Raw genomic sequence first — 20,516 nt, forward strand, 5'->3', positions numbered from 1 at the left:
GTTAGCTGATGCTACCAACAGCTTTTTTCAATAGTGGTGCTTCGCATCGGACTAGCCATGCAAATAAATCACTGTTTTACACCCATTTACGAGGCTCAATGTATCTCCACACTTCATTGGTAGACTTCGAGGGGCCCTGACATTTAAAGCGAGACATTGAGAACTTTGAAAAGCACTGGTAGTTTACTTACAAGACGATTTATACAGACAGTATCTTCACAAAGTTTAGCGTTTGCAGCCGTCTTGAATTTAGTCACGATAAGTCGAGCAACGAGTAAGAATGAACAGGTATGATAAGGGATCAGATTCCAAAAATAATTCAGTGGAAATGCATGGATTCCAGTTTCTTTCAGTAGCAGCAACTGGAATCCATGCATTTCCACTGAATTATTTTTACCTCGACTACTCCGACTCTAAAAAATACGGTGCTCAATTCCTTTCGCCGGTTTCACTCATGGTTTCGACTCTCAATAGATGATGCCTTTATAAGTTCGCCGTGAACGCGCACAACTCTAGGTTATCTAACACAGGGTTGATTGAACTAACTGGTAACCGGTGTTTTGGAACCGACAGCTCGGGTTTAGTTGCCACAGAGGCTAAGTTTTATCTCAGTGTTTGTTAAACCTCCTTTCTGGAATACCCCTCAGGCCCCGACTGTGTGATTATCTCTAAACAGTTGTGGCGGTTATATAATCCATACACTTGTGGGATGGATTTGACATGGACAAAATGCTGACATTCCAGTAAAATTTAAAGGCTTTTAAGACTCTTTACAGTGCCCATTCATGGAGGTTGTCATTGTGCGAGGTTATGTCTCTCCATCCTGACAATGCAGATTAGGAATCCTTACATTTAACTTCTTTGTTTTTTCAAAGCTTCCAAAAAACCCCCACAAGGCCCAGAGAGATGAAAAGGTCAGGAAAGAGTGTGTGAGACCTTAGTTTACAAAACAAATCACGTGGGGTTTGTACTCTATCCCTCTGTCATTGGAGAAAACATTTCCCAGTTCAGTAGCTACTGGTCTCTCAACAATTATTGTCTCTCATGATGATATGATGGTAGCGGTTAAAATTATTTTTAGTAGGATTATTATTGTTGTTGTTATATTGATTTGATATTGTTGATTGATTTAGTTGTTTTTTTCAACATGCATTATTATGCGATTTATCCAAAGCATAAAGATGAAATCATTAACGGAAATAAAAGACCAACCACATTTGCGTTGCAGGTCAAATCATATGCCTTTATTTGTTGACAAATAAAAAAAAACACACATTTGTGTTGTTGTTTATTTGTTGTTGTTGTTGTTGTTGTTTGTTTTTATTTTGCTGGACTCTGGGCAGGGCCATCAGGCTTATGAGCCTTGTCATCAGGCTGAGCTTTGTCTTCTGTTTTTTCCTTCGGAGCCACTTCTTTTCCCTTGCTCTTCTTAGCAGGCTCCTTCTGTGGGGGTTCTATGGATTTAAAGGGGAAACAGATCCCAACCATTGTCATCCCAGACAGATAAATAAAAGATTCATTGTGACTTTTTGTAACATCAAATAGTGAATGGTAAATTAACTGAACTTGTACATCAGTAATTTCCCACTCAGAGCACTCAACGTGTCTTGCAGAGAAATGCATCACATTCACACATTCTCCCAAATATGGAAAACATATGTTAGACCAGACAAAGTGATCAAATGGTCCAATGACTGTCAAATTAAACGATTAAGCAGTCATTGGTTACATCTGAACAGGTGTGGGAGGCATGCACATGCAGGACAAGGTGGACAAACAAAGATGCAGACTGCTATTAGGATACTCTACTCCACAGCATTGGTAGCTGAGGCTACATGGGTCTGGATTCTCAAACAATGATGTAGCACTTAGTCAGACATAACAGAAATAGTTGAAGCAGAGCGGTCCATAATCAAGGATTTTTGATCATAATATCCTTCATCTCTAGACTGCTACTGCTGGGATATAACAAGCCAAGCAAGTTATCTTGTGTGCTCTTCATGCTACCTGTAAGTTTGCATATCTACTGTATGCCCTGGTTTGTAAAACTCAGCATGCAATACTGGAAACCCTGTCCCCCGCTCAGAGCCTACTGGCTTAGGACCAGGCCTTGACCAACTTACCACTCTTTAAGGCATGTTCTAAGGTGAAATCGCCGCTGTGTGGAGAGAACATGACAAACAAATGCATGGACAAGGTTCTTTCAGTATCAAAAAATGAAGGGCTCAAAAGCACAAACATAAACATGGACATATTGTAGCCGGTCACAGATTTCAGAGAGTGCGCCACTTTGTCATGTCAAAGTCTATAACTCTATTCTCTAACTCAAAGTCTATCAAAGTCCTGAAGTACTCAAAGTCTAACTCTAACTCAAAGTCTATCAAAGACCTGAATGTAATTGCAGCACATTTTTGAGAACCACAACATGACACCATTAAAAATGCCTTGAATGTTATTGCCCTGAATGTAATTGCAACAAATCATTGAAATCAGGACTCAAGTGTTATTAGTGGTGTGTGTGTGTGTGTGTGTGTGTGTGTGTGTGTGTGTGTGTTTGTGGGAGAAGGGGTTGCATCCTCACGTGCTATCGATGCCATGCAGCAGTTTACGGTAACTCTCGATCTCAGCCTCCAGCTTCATCTTGACGTTGAACAGGGCCTCGTAATCGTTGGCCTGCCGCTCCACCTGGGCCCGCACCTGGCTCAGTTCCGACTCCAGCTGCTGCAGCACGCGGTTGAGGCGGCCTAGCTCATGGCCATAGCGGCCCTCCGTATCCCGCAGGTTCTCCTCCAGAGAGAGAATCTGCAGTGCAAGATAGAGAGATATGAGTGTGTGTGCGCGTCTTGCAGTGCAGGGTGCTGCTGGGGGTGGGGTGGGGTGGGGTGGGGGATGCAGCACAGCATAGCCTACCATTTGACTTATAGCCTGCACATCAATCTCTAGGGACTGTTTCTGGCGACGTAGATCAGTTAGCTCATTTTTGCTGGACTGGATCGACTCTGTATTTTTAGCCACTTCAATCTTGATATTATCAAACTGAGAGAGAGAGAGGTAGAGAGAATATGTATTAGAACATATTGTAAGTACTTAAAGTGTTTTAAATTTAAGTCTTTATTAGTTTTTTTTTTTTAAATTCAAATTATTCAAAACAAAATGTGTGTGGTGACAATTGGTAGGCTTACCCTCTTACTATACCAGGTCTCAGTGTCCTCACGGTTCTTATCAGCGACCTTCTCATACTGAGCGCGAATTTTGTTGAGGGTGCTGGCCAGGTTGGACTCAGGGGAGTCCACCTCCACAGTGACATCAGAATCCTTTACCTTCAGACGCAGCGACATCACATCCTATGGTGGTGATTGAGAAGACATTTGCAGTTCAAAGCCAAAGATAAAAAATGTAGGTAGTAAGTCATAACGTAATATATGTCAGGGGCTAACTTACATCACGGTGATCCTTCTTGAGATAAGCCAGCTCCTCTCTTACTGCCTCAATCTGACTTTCCAATTGCATCTTGGACAGTTGAGTGTCATCGATGACCTTGCGCAGGTCGGCAACGTCCCTATCCACATTCTGACGCGCCACCACCTCGGTCTCCAATCTGTAAAGTGATATGGGTCAGCAATAGTGTACTCGTCAAAATAATATACTTTTTTTATGATATGCATGTTTCGATTTAATAGGCTAAAGGATACTGAAATTGCTTTTCCCATATTGACGTGTTGCAGAATTTATTGCGCCATCTTGTGACCATGACATTATGGGTTTGAAACTTCAGGCTTATTGCATGTAATTTCACATTTGTTGAACAAGATTGTTCTAGGTGGACCATAAATCGAAGTATAATTTACTTGTTTTTGAAGTCTTCGTTGGCCAGTTTGCTGTTGTCAATCTGCAGAATAAGACGAGCATTCTCCATGGTCTTTTGACGAACCTACAGGGAACATTGTTATTATTATTATTATTATTAGGCTATTATTATTATTATTATTATTATTATTATTATTATTATTATGTAGCATATTCCTATGTTGAGAGGATTACAAATGACTTGTATTGCTGTTTAAACGTGGAAAAATGTACCTGCTTCCTGAGCTCAACCAGGGGTTTCTCAATCTCCTCCCAGTCACGATCGGTCATCTTTCCTCTCCTCTTCAAAATCTCTTTGATTTTGTCCTCCAGCTCCGTGTTGGACTTCTCCAGTTGGCGAACCCGACCCAGGTAACCAGACAGCCGGTCGTTCAGGCCCTTCATGGTCCGCTTGTCATCAGGCTGGGCCGAGGCGATGCTGTCGCCATCAGTCTTCTGGGAGTCGGGGCGCAAAGCGCTCCGGAGACCCTGCAGAGTGGACACGGACGCACGGGAGTCCCTTCCCCCAGCCCCACCGAACATACTTGCGGAGCTTGTAGGCCTACGAGACATCGCGATCTGATTGATAGAGGATGGAGGTGACACTTCTATAGTAGTTACCTGCTCAGGTATGTAGTGAGGTGTCGATGCTAGAATCCTACTTATACCCACCCACCCATCCGGGGCGTCTAACAGCTAGACTGAATTATAGGTTTCTTCCAGCTGACCGGGAGAACCTGTAGTTTCACCAGCATTCACTTTTCCTGGTATTTTCCACGTTATGCATAATTCATTAGGGGAGGCGTGTGCTTCACCTTAATAAGCAGGCGAGATTCTTCACCTCGCTACCTTGCATGCCAGTCTGCCCGGATCACTCATATCAACAGTCAGAGATAGCAAAAATGACCAGCGTAAAAGAGAACGGAGGTTTCAGCAGTCAGTCACACAATCCCTCAAGAAGGTACCCCAGCATGACGCCGGCCAAGAGGGACCTACTCAACCCCATCGACACAAAGGTGGACCCCGTTGACCAGAAGGCCAAGACAAATGAGAAAGATCAGATGGTTGGACTGAATGATAAGTTCGTTGCATTTATTGACAAAGTAAGTAGGCTGCGGTTTAATTATTATGGTGCAAAGTGATTTAGAGGCTGCATTTTGTATCGTTTATTTTAAATTAGAGAGGCTCCTCTTGATTTTCGAGTCACAAGTTTGTCTGCGAACTTTTAATCAAGACGAATATTTTCTAGATAGTAATCAGAATGTTTAACATATCAGTTAAGAATGAGCTACGGGGTTATCGCCAATGCTATTTTTGCATCTAATAAATAAATACATATAATATAATAGGCCTATAGGATAGTCCTCAATTTGTTTCAACATCTGATTTATTGTTTACTTTTGTGGTTCGTTGTTTGATAATGCAATCTTCTAACAAATGTGTTTATAGTGAAGCACATGCTAAATTGTGCAGGTCCTGTAATTTCACATGGTCATTTTGCACGTCAGTTCAAGGGCGTTAACTATGCTCAAGTCGATTTTGAACTCCTGGGCATCACATTCTTAGACTTTTTATATTGCAAATTGTTTTAATTGGTAATAGTTACGTATCGCCTTACCAACAATAAATTCGGAAAGACATATTTTAAGCATTTCTGTAGGCCTATGTCATTGAATGTTGTGTATTGTAGCCTATTTGGCCTACTGAATTGTATTGCATTACATTTGAAGTACTCTTTACCTCTAAGCAACGCCTCCAGAAACTGATTCCATTCCACCAGTTTACCACCACTTTGTAGGTGCAGTTTTTCATTTCGTCCACATGAGGTCAGAAAAGATGGCCCACTGACCTTCAAATTCTTTTACCACAGGTGCGCAACCTTGAGCAGGAAAACCAAAGGCTCGAGGCCAAACTGAAGATTCTCCTGGAGCAAGAGCAATACAAGGGCAACATCGATGACATCGTAGCCGAGCTGAGCACCAACCTGCGCCGGCAGATCGACAGTTTGGACCGGGACCAGCAGAAGCTGGCGGCGGAGCTGGACCGCAGTCAGGATGAAGTGGATCAGACCCGTAATAAGTAAGCTTTGTTTTCATTGTTAGATTGATTGCTTTATTGATTTGATTGTATTTGTTCACTGGTGTTTTTAATCACTCTTTTAATTCAGTAGTTTAGGCCTACTAAGTATTTTAGTCAGAATAATTATATAGGGATTGTCAAAGTTTTTTTTTTTTTTTTTTGGTCATCTACTTCCTGAATTTTTGGTCAACGATACCCGGGACACCGAACCACCGGGGCACATGAAATTTGGTGGATATGTAGCCCCACTAGACTTTTACGGAAAAATTTTGTTTCGTCCCCGGGGCCTCCCCCCTGCTGGGCCCCGAACCGCAAAAAAAGCAGTTTTTCCTAAATAACTACCTGAACCGTGGCACTGAGGATGAAGAATCTTTTATCGTATGTTGGTCTCAAGGGCCCACATCAACCTGGCCCATAATCACTCATTTGGGATTTGCACCCCCCCCCCCCCCCCCACCCCCCCCCACTAAAAAATGAAAATGCAATATTATTCTGCTTTAATCGCCTCTATCTTCAGTTAAGATGTTCAGAACTGCACCAACTTTATGTTTATGATTGACCTGGCATTCTCTGGGGGTATGCCAAGTTTTGTAGAATTTCATCCATGGGGGAGTCTAAAAAAATTAGGTTATGTGTACATTTAGTGACTGTACACTCATTGGCCTGTAGATGGCGGTGCACACATATACACATGCACACACACACAGGCACCCACATACTATCGGTATTAGAACGGCCGATACATAATTACAAATTCAGTAGGATTAAAAGAAAGCCAAAATAAATATTCATCATCATCATCATCATGGCTGCATTTCCAGTATTGGCGAGAAGTAGTCGTTTGTCCACTAGATGGCGCATCGTTGCAGTGAGACATAATTTTGTTGGAAGATCTGCCCGCTATTTATTTTTGATTTCTTAAAAGATTGAGCTTGGTCTGGTGAAAGCCAGACTAGCCATGGACCTCAGTTACACAATGCAAGGGAACATGAATCAGCCTATATTTGCACGAACAATAACGGACAACAGCTCTTCAACTTTGGCCCGTTAAATGTGTATGAACAGTCTAGCGACGATTTCATCAAGGCCCATTTGGACATGTCAGTTATTTGCACCACTGGTTAGATGTAAAACAGCATTTCGTTTCAGACTACTGTTACTTAATTTGTGCAATAACAATAACGTTTCAGACTACTGTTACTTAATTTGTGCATTGACAATCTTCTTTGGCTATTCTACAATCTATTCACCTTTTCAGCACCAGTAGGCTACTTTCTGTGCAGCCGCACACACACACTCAGGCATGCCAAACAAGCGTACACAAAAGTTTCAAGAGTGGGGGATGGAGTAAAATATGGAGACAAATTGAAGTGTGATTTCTTTTCGCGGAACGGATGTACAGGACTGAGTGGCATCTTTCCTCATTTTTTGGTCATATTTTGTACCGGTACATCTAGTTACTTACTGTCATCATCATCATCACCACAGACTTGTTTTTCCTGCTTACCTATTCTGTCTCTTCTTGGTCCACCCCATCTTTCCCAGTTACAATGGAACCTTCCCATTAGGCCCATAGGCCGGGAGGTTACCCTTAAAATGTATGCTCTTCACAGTTCCACTAGAAGCCTGTTGCAACACTTAACCATTAGAGGCACACTCCTGTGGATCAAATTGATTAAAGTGGGACTATTGTCCACCAACTCCTTTTCTCTTTTAAGCACAAGGCCATCCTATATTTTCTCTCAGTCCCAAATCTATCTTTTTCAATAACATGAATTTAAAAGTGCTCCGCTTATTGTAGAAATAGTGGTAGGCCTACAGCCAGAGGAGTCTGTTCAATGGTTGCATGTAGTTGAACGATTAATGCATGACACGTTTTCCTAGAGAGCGGCTCACTGAATTTTCCTCTAGTGTCCATCCAGATGGCATTACGTAAAGATGCTTGCCCGTGATCCCCATGTAAGGGACGAGCAAAGGAGCAGAAAAGACATGGAATGTACTACATAATCACTGTGTGTGTATACACATGCCCCCCCCCCCCTTTCCAAGGCTCAGTCATTGCCTGGGGGCTGGTCCATAAACCATATACTCTCTCTGGCCATCCATCTACCACATGTTTCCATTCTGCTTGAGTCCCCTCTGATGCTCTGTCTGGTTCTGCTCACAGCAAGACATTTTTTTCCCTCCTCACCTCTGTGTCTCGGAGGCTCAGGATCTTTCCTGGTCATAAGTCAGAGTCGCATCTAGGTTATGGCGATGCACATGGTGCCGGAGTCCACTGGCCAATGTAACACATCGGCCCTGGATTTGTCTCTGCAGGTTTGAGGAAGAGCTGCAGAAGAAGATAGATGCAGAGAACGACTTTGTGATCAACAAGAAGGTGGGTGATGCAATAGTGTGATCGGTCTCGGGAGCTGTGAGTTCTGCCAGTTCAGGGGATTCTTGTACAATGTGATGGTGTTTTATGACTTTGTCAGTCTCATTTAGTAAAATAAGTAAAAACTAAAAAAAAAGAAGAAAATAGTAATAGGTGGCATTTTCAAATGATCCAGTCAAATCAGTTCAAATTTACATTGCATTTATTCATTTAACAGACTTTTATCGAAATATCGGGCCAATATCTCCCAAGCAACTAGGGTTTAAGTGCCTTGCTCAAGGGCACAACGGTGGATTGTGCATTACATTGTCAGGTGATTACAAGATATGTTTGTTTGTTTGATTTGTTTTATTGTTTGATTTGTTTCATGATAGGACGTGGATGAGGGCTACCTACAAAGAGTCGAACTTGAACTGGACCTCGAGGAGCTGATGAATGAACTGGATTTCCTGAAACAGGCTTACAGTGAGGTTGGTCTCAGGCAATAGGCCAAACAGTTACAGATTCCTCAGCCAATAAAAGATGTTGTTGTCATCCCCCACCTTTCCCTGACCACGATTCCTTGTCTCCCACACTACACAGGAGATCAGAGAGCTGGAATCCATGATCGTCAAAGAGAAGATCCGGCTGAAGGCCAACAATGGCCCTGACCTAGACCTGGATGAGATTGTAGCCTCTGTGAGGAAACATTATGAGGACATAGCGGCCCGTAGTCGGGAGGATGTGGAGCAGTGGAACCAGAAGAAGGTGGGCTCAGGCTATAACTCAGACTGCCTACTTGCACACTTCAAATTTTTTTATTTTTTTCAAAAAGTCTAAGTATATAGTGCAGATAATGGGACAATACTAACCATTAAAAAGTGGGCACAACGCAAGTATGTGCTCAGTGCACACTAGCAGTGTAAAAACGGAAGTATGTGGTTTGAGATGCAGCCTCAGTGTGGGGTCACATGGGGACAAAGCCCTCCTCTGCCACAGGCCAGCTGGCAAACACACTGAGATATATTGCAGATACACTAGTATTGGAGGGTAGTTTACTGTTTGTATGTGTTATTTCTAGCTGCTTGACTAGGCCTAGATGTTTCTGAAATTTGCTTTGATTTGATTACACCTTTGATATAAATGTAAATGAGCCTGTGAGAATATCTAGTGAGACTGTTCTAAAGGATAAACAAAGTAGACATTTGATCCTTGTCATCGTACCACTCTAGATGCATAATTAATCTCTTTCTCTCTCTCTCTCTCTCTCTCTCTCTCTCTTTCTCTCTCTTTCTCTCTCTTTCTCAATAGATGGATACTTTGGTTCTAACGGCTGGGAAGTATGAGGATGACCTGCGCGATGTCAAGAAAGAGATTGCTGACCTACTGAGGCAGATCCAACGGCTGAAGCATGAGCTCGAAGGACTGAAGAAAAAGGTAAGACTGCTCCACTGGACACATTCATCCAGAGGTGGAAAAGTTCAGCTTCAGAAAGTCCTTTCACAAATCTGTGCCAACCATTCACTCAAACCAGCTGATTCTAATTAGCACACCTCCTCAGCCAGGTAGAGCAGCTAATTGGTGAGATCACCTGTGTTAAGTGCACAGGTAGAACCAGTACAGGTTTTACTTTCGGAAGCTGGACTTTTCCACCTCTGCTTTCATCTCTATGAAGCTTCCATGTCTCTTGCCTACAGCCTTTCTACATCCAACACCTTAAAAGTGTCATCTCATGTATGCAATATCCATTACCAAATATGCATGAGTATCAACACTCAACACTGGTCCTTTGGGAAAGCACAGTCCTTCTGTCACAATGTTACCACCTGTCCATGTCTCGATGCACATCCTAAAATGGTCAGGTATCAAAGAGTCTCTCCATACTACCCCCCCTCCCACTTCTCTTTCTTTCTCTCTCTATGACAGAAAGATGCCCTGGAGTTAGAGATCACCCAGTGTGAGGACCGGAGCCAGGAGAGCATAGACAAGGGACGCGGCCACATCGGGGAGTTGGAGGGGGCCCTGCGCAAGGCCAAGCAGGTGATGGTGCGCCAGGTGCGAGAGTACCAGGAGCTCATGAACGTCAAGCTGGCGCTGGACATCGAGATTGCCACCTACAGGAAGCTCTTGGAAGGAGAGGAGATGAGGTACGGACAGAGCGAAAGGAAGAAAAAAGATCTCATTGATGATCTCGATGATCTCAAATCAAATCTCACTCACCAATAACATGTTAACAACTAAGTTTGTTTCTTAACTGAATTTAACAAGTCACAAAACGATTAATGTATTAATTAATTGTCTAGGCACTTAATTTAACTTAAAAGTGACATTAGACATTAGCCAGTTATCTCTGAGCATTTGGGTAAGGATTTTGAAAGAGAAGGGTAAAGGCAAATCTGGCTAGCAATGGTGATTGCACTGTAGCAGGGCTTTCTTTTCACATTTACTTTCTTCTCCTTGTAGGATGAATGGATTTAGGCGTGAACAGTTGGGTGAGTTGTGCACTTAAACAATTTTTTGTATAGATATTTGAATGAGACATTAATACCAGTTTAATGTAACCCTTTGAATATTGCAGTCAAAAAAAATAAATATCTACTAACATCTGATAATATACTGAAATTCAATCTGAAATTTGATCTAGGTCAATGTTGTACTACTGACAAATTTATAACAGCAAAATTTGTTTGCAACCAATCACAGTATTTCCCCTAAATCTAATTTCGTTTCTTGCTCAGATTTCTAAAAAGCTACACGCAACACTCTCAGCCCACTGACAAGCCTGAGCCCAAGAAAAGCCTGCTCGTCAAAATCGAGGTGAAGGACGGCCGGGTGATCTCGGAAAGCTTCACTGACTGATTGACGAGACCCCGGTCCCAGTCCCCATCCACGTGTTGAGGGGGGAAAAAAGAATCATTGTCCATCTCAATTTTATCTGTGAACGAGCTGTTGCAAATGTGTGTTAGTGTATGCAGTTTACCCCTAAAAATGTGAGCATTGATGGTTTGCGTCTGTTCCCCGTTCCCCCCAATTCTGACCCTGTCATGAAATCATGAAGATTTCTTTCATGAATGTGTCTGCCTCATCTGTTTTTGCTTACCATTACTATTACAGTTTTTGGAAACAGATCTGTTTGCAGTCTAAAACAATAAATTTACTTTTGTCTTAAACCAGAAGCAGTGATGCCACAGTTTGACTTTGTGTGTCTCGTTCATAAATATATATTCTTTATTTACAGTACATGTACATTCGAGCCTTATTTTTTTTGAATCCTAAGACCACCATCGCTGAAAGTAACCCTTAAGGATCAGCATGTCTGAGAGGCACAATATTTTGGTTTGATGGTGTTTATCGAAGCCACCCACATTTTTCACTCGGGGGGGCTGAAAAACCTCAATAGAGGAGCTCATGGAAATCTCTGTGTGTATGTGGGATGATACTGAAGTTTATAGCTCAGTCGAGCAAGGGCAACAACCGTGTGCCGAGTGCAGTTTTTCGCGAGCCCAAAGTAGGCTTCTGGTTAGACTCCAAACAATGATAATGTCAGAGGAAGTCAGAGGACGATGCTCCGCAGAGGAGCAGGGATACTGTCCAGTCCAGCTACGCCTCCAACCGTCTCTCCAGGGTTCTTTTCTTTTCTTTTCCTCTTCTCCTTAACATTTGCATTGTTTCTCAGTTCCCTTTCTTCATCACCCTCTTCCTGTATCGGTCTGTCTTCCTCTCCTGTCTTCAGAGGAACACTTTCTTAGACTTACAGCATTCTTCTTGTGCGCAATAGACCTAGTATAGCCCGACACACACACACGGCATACGCACATTCTCTCCCAGCGTGTAATGTAAACAGCCATATCTCAGCATAGTTCTGGCCTCTGCAGAACCAATCCTCCTCTTAGAGCCTCTGAGATAAAAGTCGAATAACAACTGCAGTCTTTTTTTTTTTTAACTGACTGGATAATGCCTGTTAGCTTACAACATGAACAGGAACATACAATAGTTAATTGTAACATCATCCAAGCCCTACTGAAATCTATTTTCATAAGTCTGTCTGTCACTCAAATATCTTAACTTTTAAACACTGTTCGTTGCTACCCCCCTTAATTTACTGTTCGCGGTCAAATTTGACCAAACAGTTTTAACTGCTCTTAAATACCAATACCATGACAAAAAGTATTATTTAATAGAACATTATTGTAAACAGACCCTTATTAGAACATTAACATCTACATCACGTGTGTTTGTGTGTGTGGGTGTGTGTGTTTCTGTATGTGCGTGAATGTCTGCGGACACTGTGGTTCACATGCACAGTGCCAACATGACAACATGAACTGACAACATGAACTGTGTGTGTGTGTATGTGAGAGAGAGAGAGAGAAAGAGAGAGTGTGTGTGTGTGTGTGTGTGTCTGTTTGTGTGTGTGGGTGTGAGTGTTTCCATGTGTGAAAAATGCATGTGTGTGCAAACATTGATGATTTTTCTTGCACATGTGGCAACATGACAACATGAACTGTGTGTGTGTGTGTGTGTGTGTGTGTGTGTGTGTGTACATGTGTGTGTACAGTATGTGTCTGTTTGTGTGTGTGTGGGGTGTGTGTGTTTCTGTGTGTGCATGCATGCCTGTGTGTGCGAACATTGGTGGTTCACATGCAAGTGGCAACATGACAACATGAACTGTGTGTGTGAGTGTGTTATGTGTGTGTGAGTGGGTGTACATGTGTGTGTGTCTTTTTATGGGTTTGTGGGTGGGTGTGTTTCTGTTCACCCCTATTCACGTATGTGCATGAATGCCTGTGTGGACATTGGTGGTTCACACGTACAAGTGGCAACATGAAAACAGGAACTGACAACATGTACTGAGTGTGTGTGTGTGTGTGTGTGTGTGTGTGTGTGTGTGTGTGTGTGTTTTGTTCACCCCTATTCACGTATGCATGAATGCCTGTGTGGACATTGGTGGTTCACACGTACAAGGCAACATGAAAACAGAATGAAAATATGAACTGAGTGTGTGTGTGTGTGTGTGTGTGTGTGTGTGTGTGTGTGTGTGTGTGTGTGTCTGTGAGTGGGTGTACATGTGTGTGTACTGTATGTGTGTCTGTTTGTGTGTGTGTGTGGGTGTGTGTGCTTCTGTGTGTGCATGCCTGCATGTGTGTGGGAATATTGGTGGTAAGTTGTAGGAGTGTGTGTAAGGAGATATATGTTATCTCCTGGATGAAATGTATACTCTTTCCCATTAATTTCCTATGGCGGTCATTTTTGACTGTAAACTAAAAGAATGTTTCTACGTTGAATAAATCACTCAAAATTCAAAGAAAGTAGTCAAAATAAATTCTATGTGTTCAAAAGCCTTTTGTGAAGGTTATCATAAGATCTTGAGGCAATCTGACGAAAAATGCCATATTTATGGTACAGGGAATGAGTAAATCGGTCATTTTTGACCGGAACAGTGTTAGAAGGTTAAACAAAACAAGGAATCATTTGAATTGACATTTGATTGTACAAACACCATTAGATAATTGTCTTTTCAACAGTACATGCATTCTTTCTCTCTCTCTCACACACACACACACACACGGCCCCGCACACACACACATGCAGAACTGGAGGTGTTTATTCTGAGTCTGTCTCACTGTTCCAAACATGTTAAGTTATTGTGTTTCTCTGTTAAGCTAACACAAGTGTTATTAATGGGTTATATGCCAACATGCAGGCTGCTCTCATCCATGTTTCCTGGCTTTCTGCTCCAGGATTCTCCTCCAATGAGATGCCATTAACCCATTTCACCCCATCGGTCACAATTGTACTATAAGCCTTTAAAACTGTAACTGGGGAATATCCCAATACTCTTTCAGTAAATATTGAAACAATAGAGTGTTTCAATGAAATGTGTTCCAGTGTCAAATGTTTTGAGTAAATTGTCACATGACCAGAGCTGTTCACTTGGTTGCACCTTGAGAAGAGGATGACGGCCTCACAGCTCCCAAATAAAAGGTTTTTAAAGTATGTTAAAATAAACATAGGACAAATATTTTTTGTACACATGGTCTTTAAGGTGTCTAGTTATGCTAGATATACATATATAATTATTAAAATGTCTTTGGTGTGTTTGCAGAATGAGTAAACATGTTAACGGTCACAATAGTGACCGGTGGGATAGAATGGTGTATCTAGATGCACACATACTTCTACACCTACAAACACACACACATACACATACTCATACATACACACATACAGAGACATACACACACACATACACACACTCACACACAGATACACACACACACATACATACTCACACACACATACACACATATATATATACACACTCACACACACACACACACACACACACACAGACATACACTCACACACATACACATATACATATTCACACCCACAGACACACACACACACACACACATTCTCACACACACACACATACACATTTTCACACACACAGACATACACACACACTCACATACACACTCACACACACACAAATATATACACTCACACACACAGATACACACACACACATACACACAGACATACACCCTCACACATACACACACACACACAAATACACACATACACACACAAATGCACACATACACACACACACAGATACACACTCACATACACAGATATACACACTCAGACATACAGACTCACACACACACACAGACACAAACACACACACAAACATACACACTCACACACACAGATATACACACTCACACACACAGATACACACTCACACACACACGCATACACACAGACATACACACACTCACACACACACAAATACACACACACACACACAGATATACACTCACACACACAGATATACACACTCAGACACACACACACAGACACAAACACGCACACACACAGACATACACACTCAAGGGGACTTCACATTGCACGCGGCATGCACTTTGCCTGCTACTCTCACACACCCACCTGCAGATACACACACATACACACACACACACACACACACACACACACAACATATGTATATATATATATATATATATATATATATATATATATATATATATATATATATATATATATATATACGTACACACACACACACACACACACAATATGCACACTAACTCTCACACCCCATGCAGATACACACACAGAGACCATATACACTAACTCTCACAACTACATGAAGACACACACGCACGCACAGACATACACATTCAGGGTTCTATTTTAACGAGCCGAAGCTCCTGGTAAATAAACAATGTTAACATATTTTTCATATTTATTGTTGCCATTGGTCTCAGTGTTCATATCAGTTTGAAAAGTCCTGTCAGAATACCTTTATTTTAACAAAAAAGCAATTTGAGCAACCTTTAATTGAGTATATTTATCCCACCGGTAAAAAAACTCACTTTTTCATCTACTTTTCTACATTTAAAAAAATAATAATTATGGATTACTTCAAAGGGATGCTAATAACACATGATTTGCATATTTGCATGTCTGGGAAAAATTTGGGCTTAAATGGGTGAACATAACACACAGAGAGTATTATTTGAATGACTCTTTGAATAAGGGGGTAGACTCAAAGAGACATGGCATGCTTCATGCATTCTTAACAGAACTGTCTTGTTGTCAAATACTGAACCAGATTCGTAACAGTATAACAATACAGCAACAGTAGTATCAGGGTCTATGATTTCACAGAACTCCCATTAAGGGTAATCATGTCACACTTCAGGGATTAGTGATGGTCATCTCAGCAATAAGTTCTCTGTGTTCATATAACACTTTCCAGAAATGAGTTCATGCAAACAGCTTATGGCATAAGTTCTCCACTACTAGTATTCTCTACATAAATATGTTCTCTTGCACAGAAACAATTTGAACTAAATGGTTTATAGTTTGGGTTAAGGTTGGTTTTCTAATGTTGGTGTCAATAAAGAAACAACCTAATTTAGCCATCCAATTGGTCCTCATGAAAAGAGAGAAACAATTTATTAATCACTTCCTGTCACTCAGTAGCTTGGGTCTTGCCCAAAACTGTTTGCATTTGAACCTTTGTTTGGAGGTCTTTTCTTTCCACTGAAATTGGCAAAAAATAAGCAGTCCTCATATCAGCTATCCAATATTTCCTCAATGTCCTATTCCTGTTGCAAAATCCTGGATAGGAATTCACACAATGCATTCTAGGAAAGGCATCACAGGGCAATACTCTCCGCATCCCACCTCCTCCGCCGCCAGCGGTTGTGGAGTTTGTGTAAGAACTTCCGTACGGGGTCAGTGTACTCCCGGTTGGCAAGCCCCAGCACAAGCGGCACCACGGCCATGCCGCCCATGCCGGCGCACGACAGTACGATGTGCGCGGTGGGGTTGCCCTCGGCGCCGGGCCGCAGCAGGAAGGCCATGCCCACGTGGGTGTAGATGATGTAGGGCACCCAGCAGGCCAGGAAGGTCAGCGAGACGGCCGCCACGCAGCGGGCATAGCGCAGGTCCACCCCCAGCTGCCTACCTCCTCGGCCTCGGCCCGTCACCGAGCGCTGCAGCCGGCGGATGTCCTTCAGCTGGCCGTGCGTGATCCACAGCACCCGGCCCGTCATCATGGCGATGGACAGGATGGCGGGCAACAGGATGCCGTACACCTCCAGGTAGATAAAGGCGTTGGGGAAGACGTGGCGATACGTGCAGCAGCGCTCGCCCGAACCACTGCCCGCAGCGGCCGATAGCGAGCAGTTGGGCTTGGTACTGGCGCCGGCCGTCGCACCGCCTTCCACATGCCCGGTGGCGCCACCGCCGAATTGGGCCGCGCCCGGGCGGCAGCACCCGCTCCAAGCCCGTCCCCCACGCCGGTTGTTCCAGCCGAACGCCGGCAGCAGGGCGAAGAGCAACGGCGGCAGCCAGAGCGCCAGCAGCACCAGCGGGAAGCGCCGGTGCACCCAGAAGGAGCGGTGGCGCAGCGGGCTCACGATGCTCAGGTAGCGCTCGTAGTGCACCATCACCAGGTTAAACAGGAAGGCCAGGAACAGGAAGTTGGGCAGCACGTGCACCATCAGGCACGCGCCGAAGCTCAGCGGCCGGCTTAGGCCCATCCAGGGGATGAAGGGCAGCGCCACACCCATGCCCAGGTCGGCCACCAACAGGCTCAGGAAGAAGTAGTTGGGCGTGGTGTGCAGCCGGCGGTTGCAGCCGATGGCCAGGATGATGAGCAGGTTGGTCAGGATGATGGTGCTGGAGAGGGGCATGGTGATGGAGTAGATTAGCTGCACCTCCACACTGCCTGAGCCTCCTCCTCCTCCTCCTCCGCCGCCGCTGCTGCTGCTGGAGGCGTTACCGAGGTCCATCACCGTGGAGACTCACCTCAGGCCTCAGGACATCGGCATCACCCCATCAAAGTGACCACTCAATAAGGGATAGATGAAATCTGGTGTCATGCACTCAATGTTTAGGGCCCAGCTGTCAAATACAATGTTGACCAAATAAAGTGTGAATGAACTGCAGAATCTACTTACATCACCTTGACAAAAGTGCCGAGATTGTAAAAAAAAAAAACTATTTATAGAAGATGACTGATGCCAACTGTACAAGTTTAGAACATAAGGGGTCACATCCTTTTTTAATCAAAGCATATGACTTAATTGAAAATAGGAACTTAGATTCAGTTTGCGTTTCATTCATTTTAGGGATCTTTTCAGTTCCCCATTAGTGGTCCTTATCAAGAGCAATAACTGTCTGGTTAAAGCACAGCAAATAGGTTCCCCCACAGAAGATACCCAACACCAGGCTTCTGATCTTTGTATGAGCAACAAGGTTGGCAAACAATGAGTCATCGTAGTGGCTCTTTCATTATTCAGGTGGCTATCTCTCCCTCCCTTTTACCGTGACCGTATTTTTCATCAGGCCACTGCTAATTGGGTGTGTGCGACACGCATGATTATGTTGCTCCAGTGTGGGCAGGTGTCACAGTAGGTTTCTCTCCAATGAGCATCTGGCTATACATTTACTACTGGGAGAACACCATGTCTCCACCCGTTTGGGCAAACACATAAATTTAACAGTTTAAGCCGAATCCTTTCCTGTACAGATACCGTGAATTTAATGGCTTAGATAGGCTTAGCTCACGATTGAGTTTGTGTAATGAAAAGAAACTATATACACCATGGCCCAATTTTCATCAAAGCATCAAATTCATTATGGGCTATGGAAAGATATAAGGGCATTATGACTGATGTCTATTTTACTTTAACAGAAAACATCCACATATTTTGAATTTAAAATACATTTACTCTTGCTTTTCATAGAAGTTTTTTAAAAGCAAAATTGAACACAAAAAAAAACTATTTGACTACTGGTATGGAGTAGAATAATGTTAGTTATCTAGTTGCTTAACTAATCAAAACTATGTAAATAAAAAAATAAAAAACCTCGCCTCAGCCTTAATAACACTACAATTCATAATACTGAATGAATAAAAGGTAGCGGATGGGAAAGAAATAACTCACCTTATTCAAATAAGAAATAGATCAGAAAATATGCTGAGGGACCCAACCAACCAACTTTTCTTCACCTCATAAACAATTGGACATGAGAAAAATAGTTATTCCTGTGGTCCCCAAAGTAGTGACTATCCTTTGTCTTATTCTATACTGTATTCAGCTGTGCGATGAAGTAATAGATCCTGTATGGATGGACAAACATCACGGCGTCTCCCTCCTCTGCATCTGCGAGACAGCACAGGGGGAGAAGCCTCGCTCTGTGCACCTTAAAGGGGAAGCATGTCGCTCTGGACCTGAGGTGAGGACGATAGTAAGAGTCCGCAAGACCAGACACCGTTGTCAACTGGAGCAGAACCACGCACTCACACACAGACATATGGAGACTGTGCATACTGTATGTGGGTTTTGCGTGTGTGTGTGTGCCGTCGTGCAGAGATCCCACAGAGATGACCCACTTCCACTTCACCCTCATGAACCACAAACAGAATCTAAATCTGAAACAGTCCAAACACAAGTGAACGGCTTATACATAACCACATCCACAAATGTCCTAAATGTTTTCTGTTGGTCCAGTGTACATGTAAGGTCACTTCAATTTAGAGAATACAATAGAGGTGAGAGAGATGCTGAGGGTCCTGAAACTGAAATCTCAAGTTTCTCACTTCTTGTTCTCACTTCCCTCCCATTTTAAATCCGTAATGGTGAAGCTGCACTGTGATTGTATTTGTAAATAAAGACAAATATGGAATATTTCTTTGCTTTTTTTTTTTGCTTTTTCAGATTAGACCCACTAATGTTATCATGCCAGTCACATCATACCAACCCTCTTATACACTTTATGAAAATCATATCACAGTTGCACATGGAAACATACACATGTCAAGCTTGGCCAATTTTGCCAGGTCCTTTTGAAACACATACTGTACATCACAAGGTTCTCATATTAGCTTTTGGTCTTTGGAGAAGCAGTCAACTTCAGAGGCTTGCTATAAACAGTGGGCCCTGTGCATTTTATGTCCTGTGTAGCAGACTTTTGCCTACAGGCAGAGGAGTGTGGACTTGCTGGACACTTCTGGTCAAGCTAGTTTGACAAAGAGCCAAAACATTCCCCTACAGGACCCTATATGACACATCCCCATACAGACCCAACACATTCCCCTACAACAGGGGTTCTCAAACTTTTGTGGGCCGGGGACCCCTCACGGAGTGGAAAATTCTCCAAGTTAAAGCAACACCAAAGAGTTTTTTATACCTTAAAATAATGTTTCCAAAATCGTTTCAGTGGTTCATCAACTCGTAACAGGGTGAACGGCACTTCTGCATTCGCTTCGCAGCCCTCTATCGGCTATAACCGCACTATGTAAGTTTGCCAGATCGGTAGCGGATCTGTAGTTCGATGGAATGAGACATAAGAAACTACAAATTTGACTTGCATCTGATGTCGCAATACATCATACTTTTATAAGTCATGCAAAATATTCTACCTTGTCTGTGGACATCGTTATTTGCAAAGCCGGTGCTGGATAAACAAATAGCGTGCGTGGGACAGAGGGAAAGTTCTTTGGTGTTTCTTTAATTATGTAGCTGTATAGTGCTAATACCACAATAGTCATGTTAGCAAACTTTGACAGTATGTATGATTTTTTTAAAGGATTGTTGTTTCTTTGTCAAATGTAGGCCTATTGTGTTGAACATAGTGTTTACTTCACATAACTTTCATTTTGTTGCCGATTAATTAATAATTT

The 20,516-nt window shown here is 42.8% G+C and overlaps 3 protein-coding genes across 4 annotated transcripts; 1 reads left to right on the forward strand and 2 right to left on the reverse strand.

The window, feature by feature from the left end:
* Nucleotides 1-1,230: 1,230 nt before the first annotated feature.
* On the reverse strand, nt 1,231-4,464 carry LOC125288892 (keratin, type I cytoskeletal 18-like). Of its 2 annotated transcripts, XM_048235587.1 has the most exons (8): nt 4,081-4,464; nt 3,849-3,931; nt 3,442-3,598; nt 3,183-3,344; nt 2,911-3,036; nt 2,582-2,802; nt 2,124-2,158; nt 1,231-1,454 (listed from the first exon to the last, which is right to left on the reverse strand). In XM_048235587.1, exons 1-8 carry the CDS (start codon nt 4,417-4,419, stop codon nt 1,321-1,323), a joined length of 1,257 nt encoding a protein of 418 aa, XP_048091544.1. In that variant the 5' UTR covers nt 4,420-4,464; the 3' UTR covers nt 1,231-1,320. The 2 variants fall into 2 exon arrangements, with proteins under 2 accessions (XP_048091544.1, XP_048091545.1); XM_048235588.1 differs by lacking the exon at nt 2,124-2,158 and having other exon boundaries at nt 1,300-1,454.
* Nucleotides 4,465-4,678: 214 nt separating this feature from the next.
* Nucleotides 4,679-11,456, forward strand: LOC125288893 (intermediate filament protein ON3-like). The gene is made up of 9 exons (XM_048235589.1): nt 4,679-4,949; nt 5,717-5,925; nt 8,245-8,305; nt 8,677-8,772; nt 8,885-9,049; nt 9,593-9,718; nt 10,208-10,428; nt 10,745-10,773; nt 11,020-11,456. The coding sequence occupies exons 1-9, from the start codon at nt 4,701-4,703 to the stop codon at nt 11,025-11,027; spliced, it is 1,164 nt and encodes a 387-aa protein (XP_048091546.1). The 5' UTR covers nt 4,679-4,700; the 3' UTR covers nt 11,028-11,456.
* A 4,168-nt stretch (nt 11,457-15,624) lies between these two features.
* Nucleotides 15,625-17,619, reverse strand: LOC125288974 (G-protein coupled bile acid receptor 1). The gene is made up of 3 exons (XM_048235688.1): nt 17,610-17,619; nt 17,124-17,573; nt 15,625-17,045 (listed from the first exon to the last, which is right to left on the reverse strand). The coding sequence occupies exons 1-3, from the start codon at nt 17,617-17,619 to the stop codon at nt 16,480-16,482; spliced, it is 1,026 nt and encodes a 341-aa protein (XP_048091645.1). The 3' UTR covers nt 15,625-16,479.
* Nucleotides 17,620-20,516: the final 2,897 nt, after the last annotated feature.

The sequence above is a fragment of the Alosa alosa genome, chromosome 23 (genome assembly GCF_017589495.1).
Source record: "Alosa alosa isolate M-15738 ecotype Scorff River chromosome 23, AALO_Geno_1.1, whole genome shotgun sequence".
NCBI lineage: Eukaryota > Metazoa > Chordata > Actinopteri > Clupeiformes > Clupeidae > Alosa > Alosa alosa.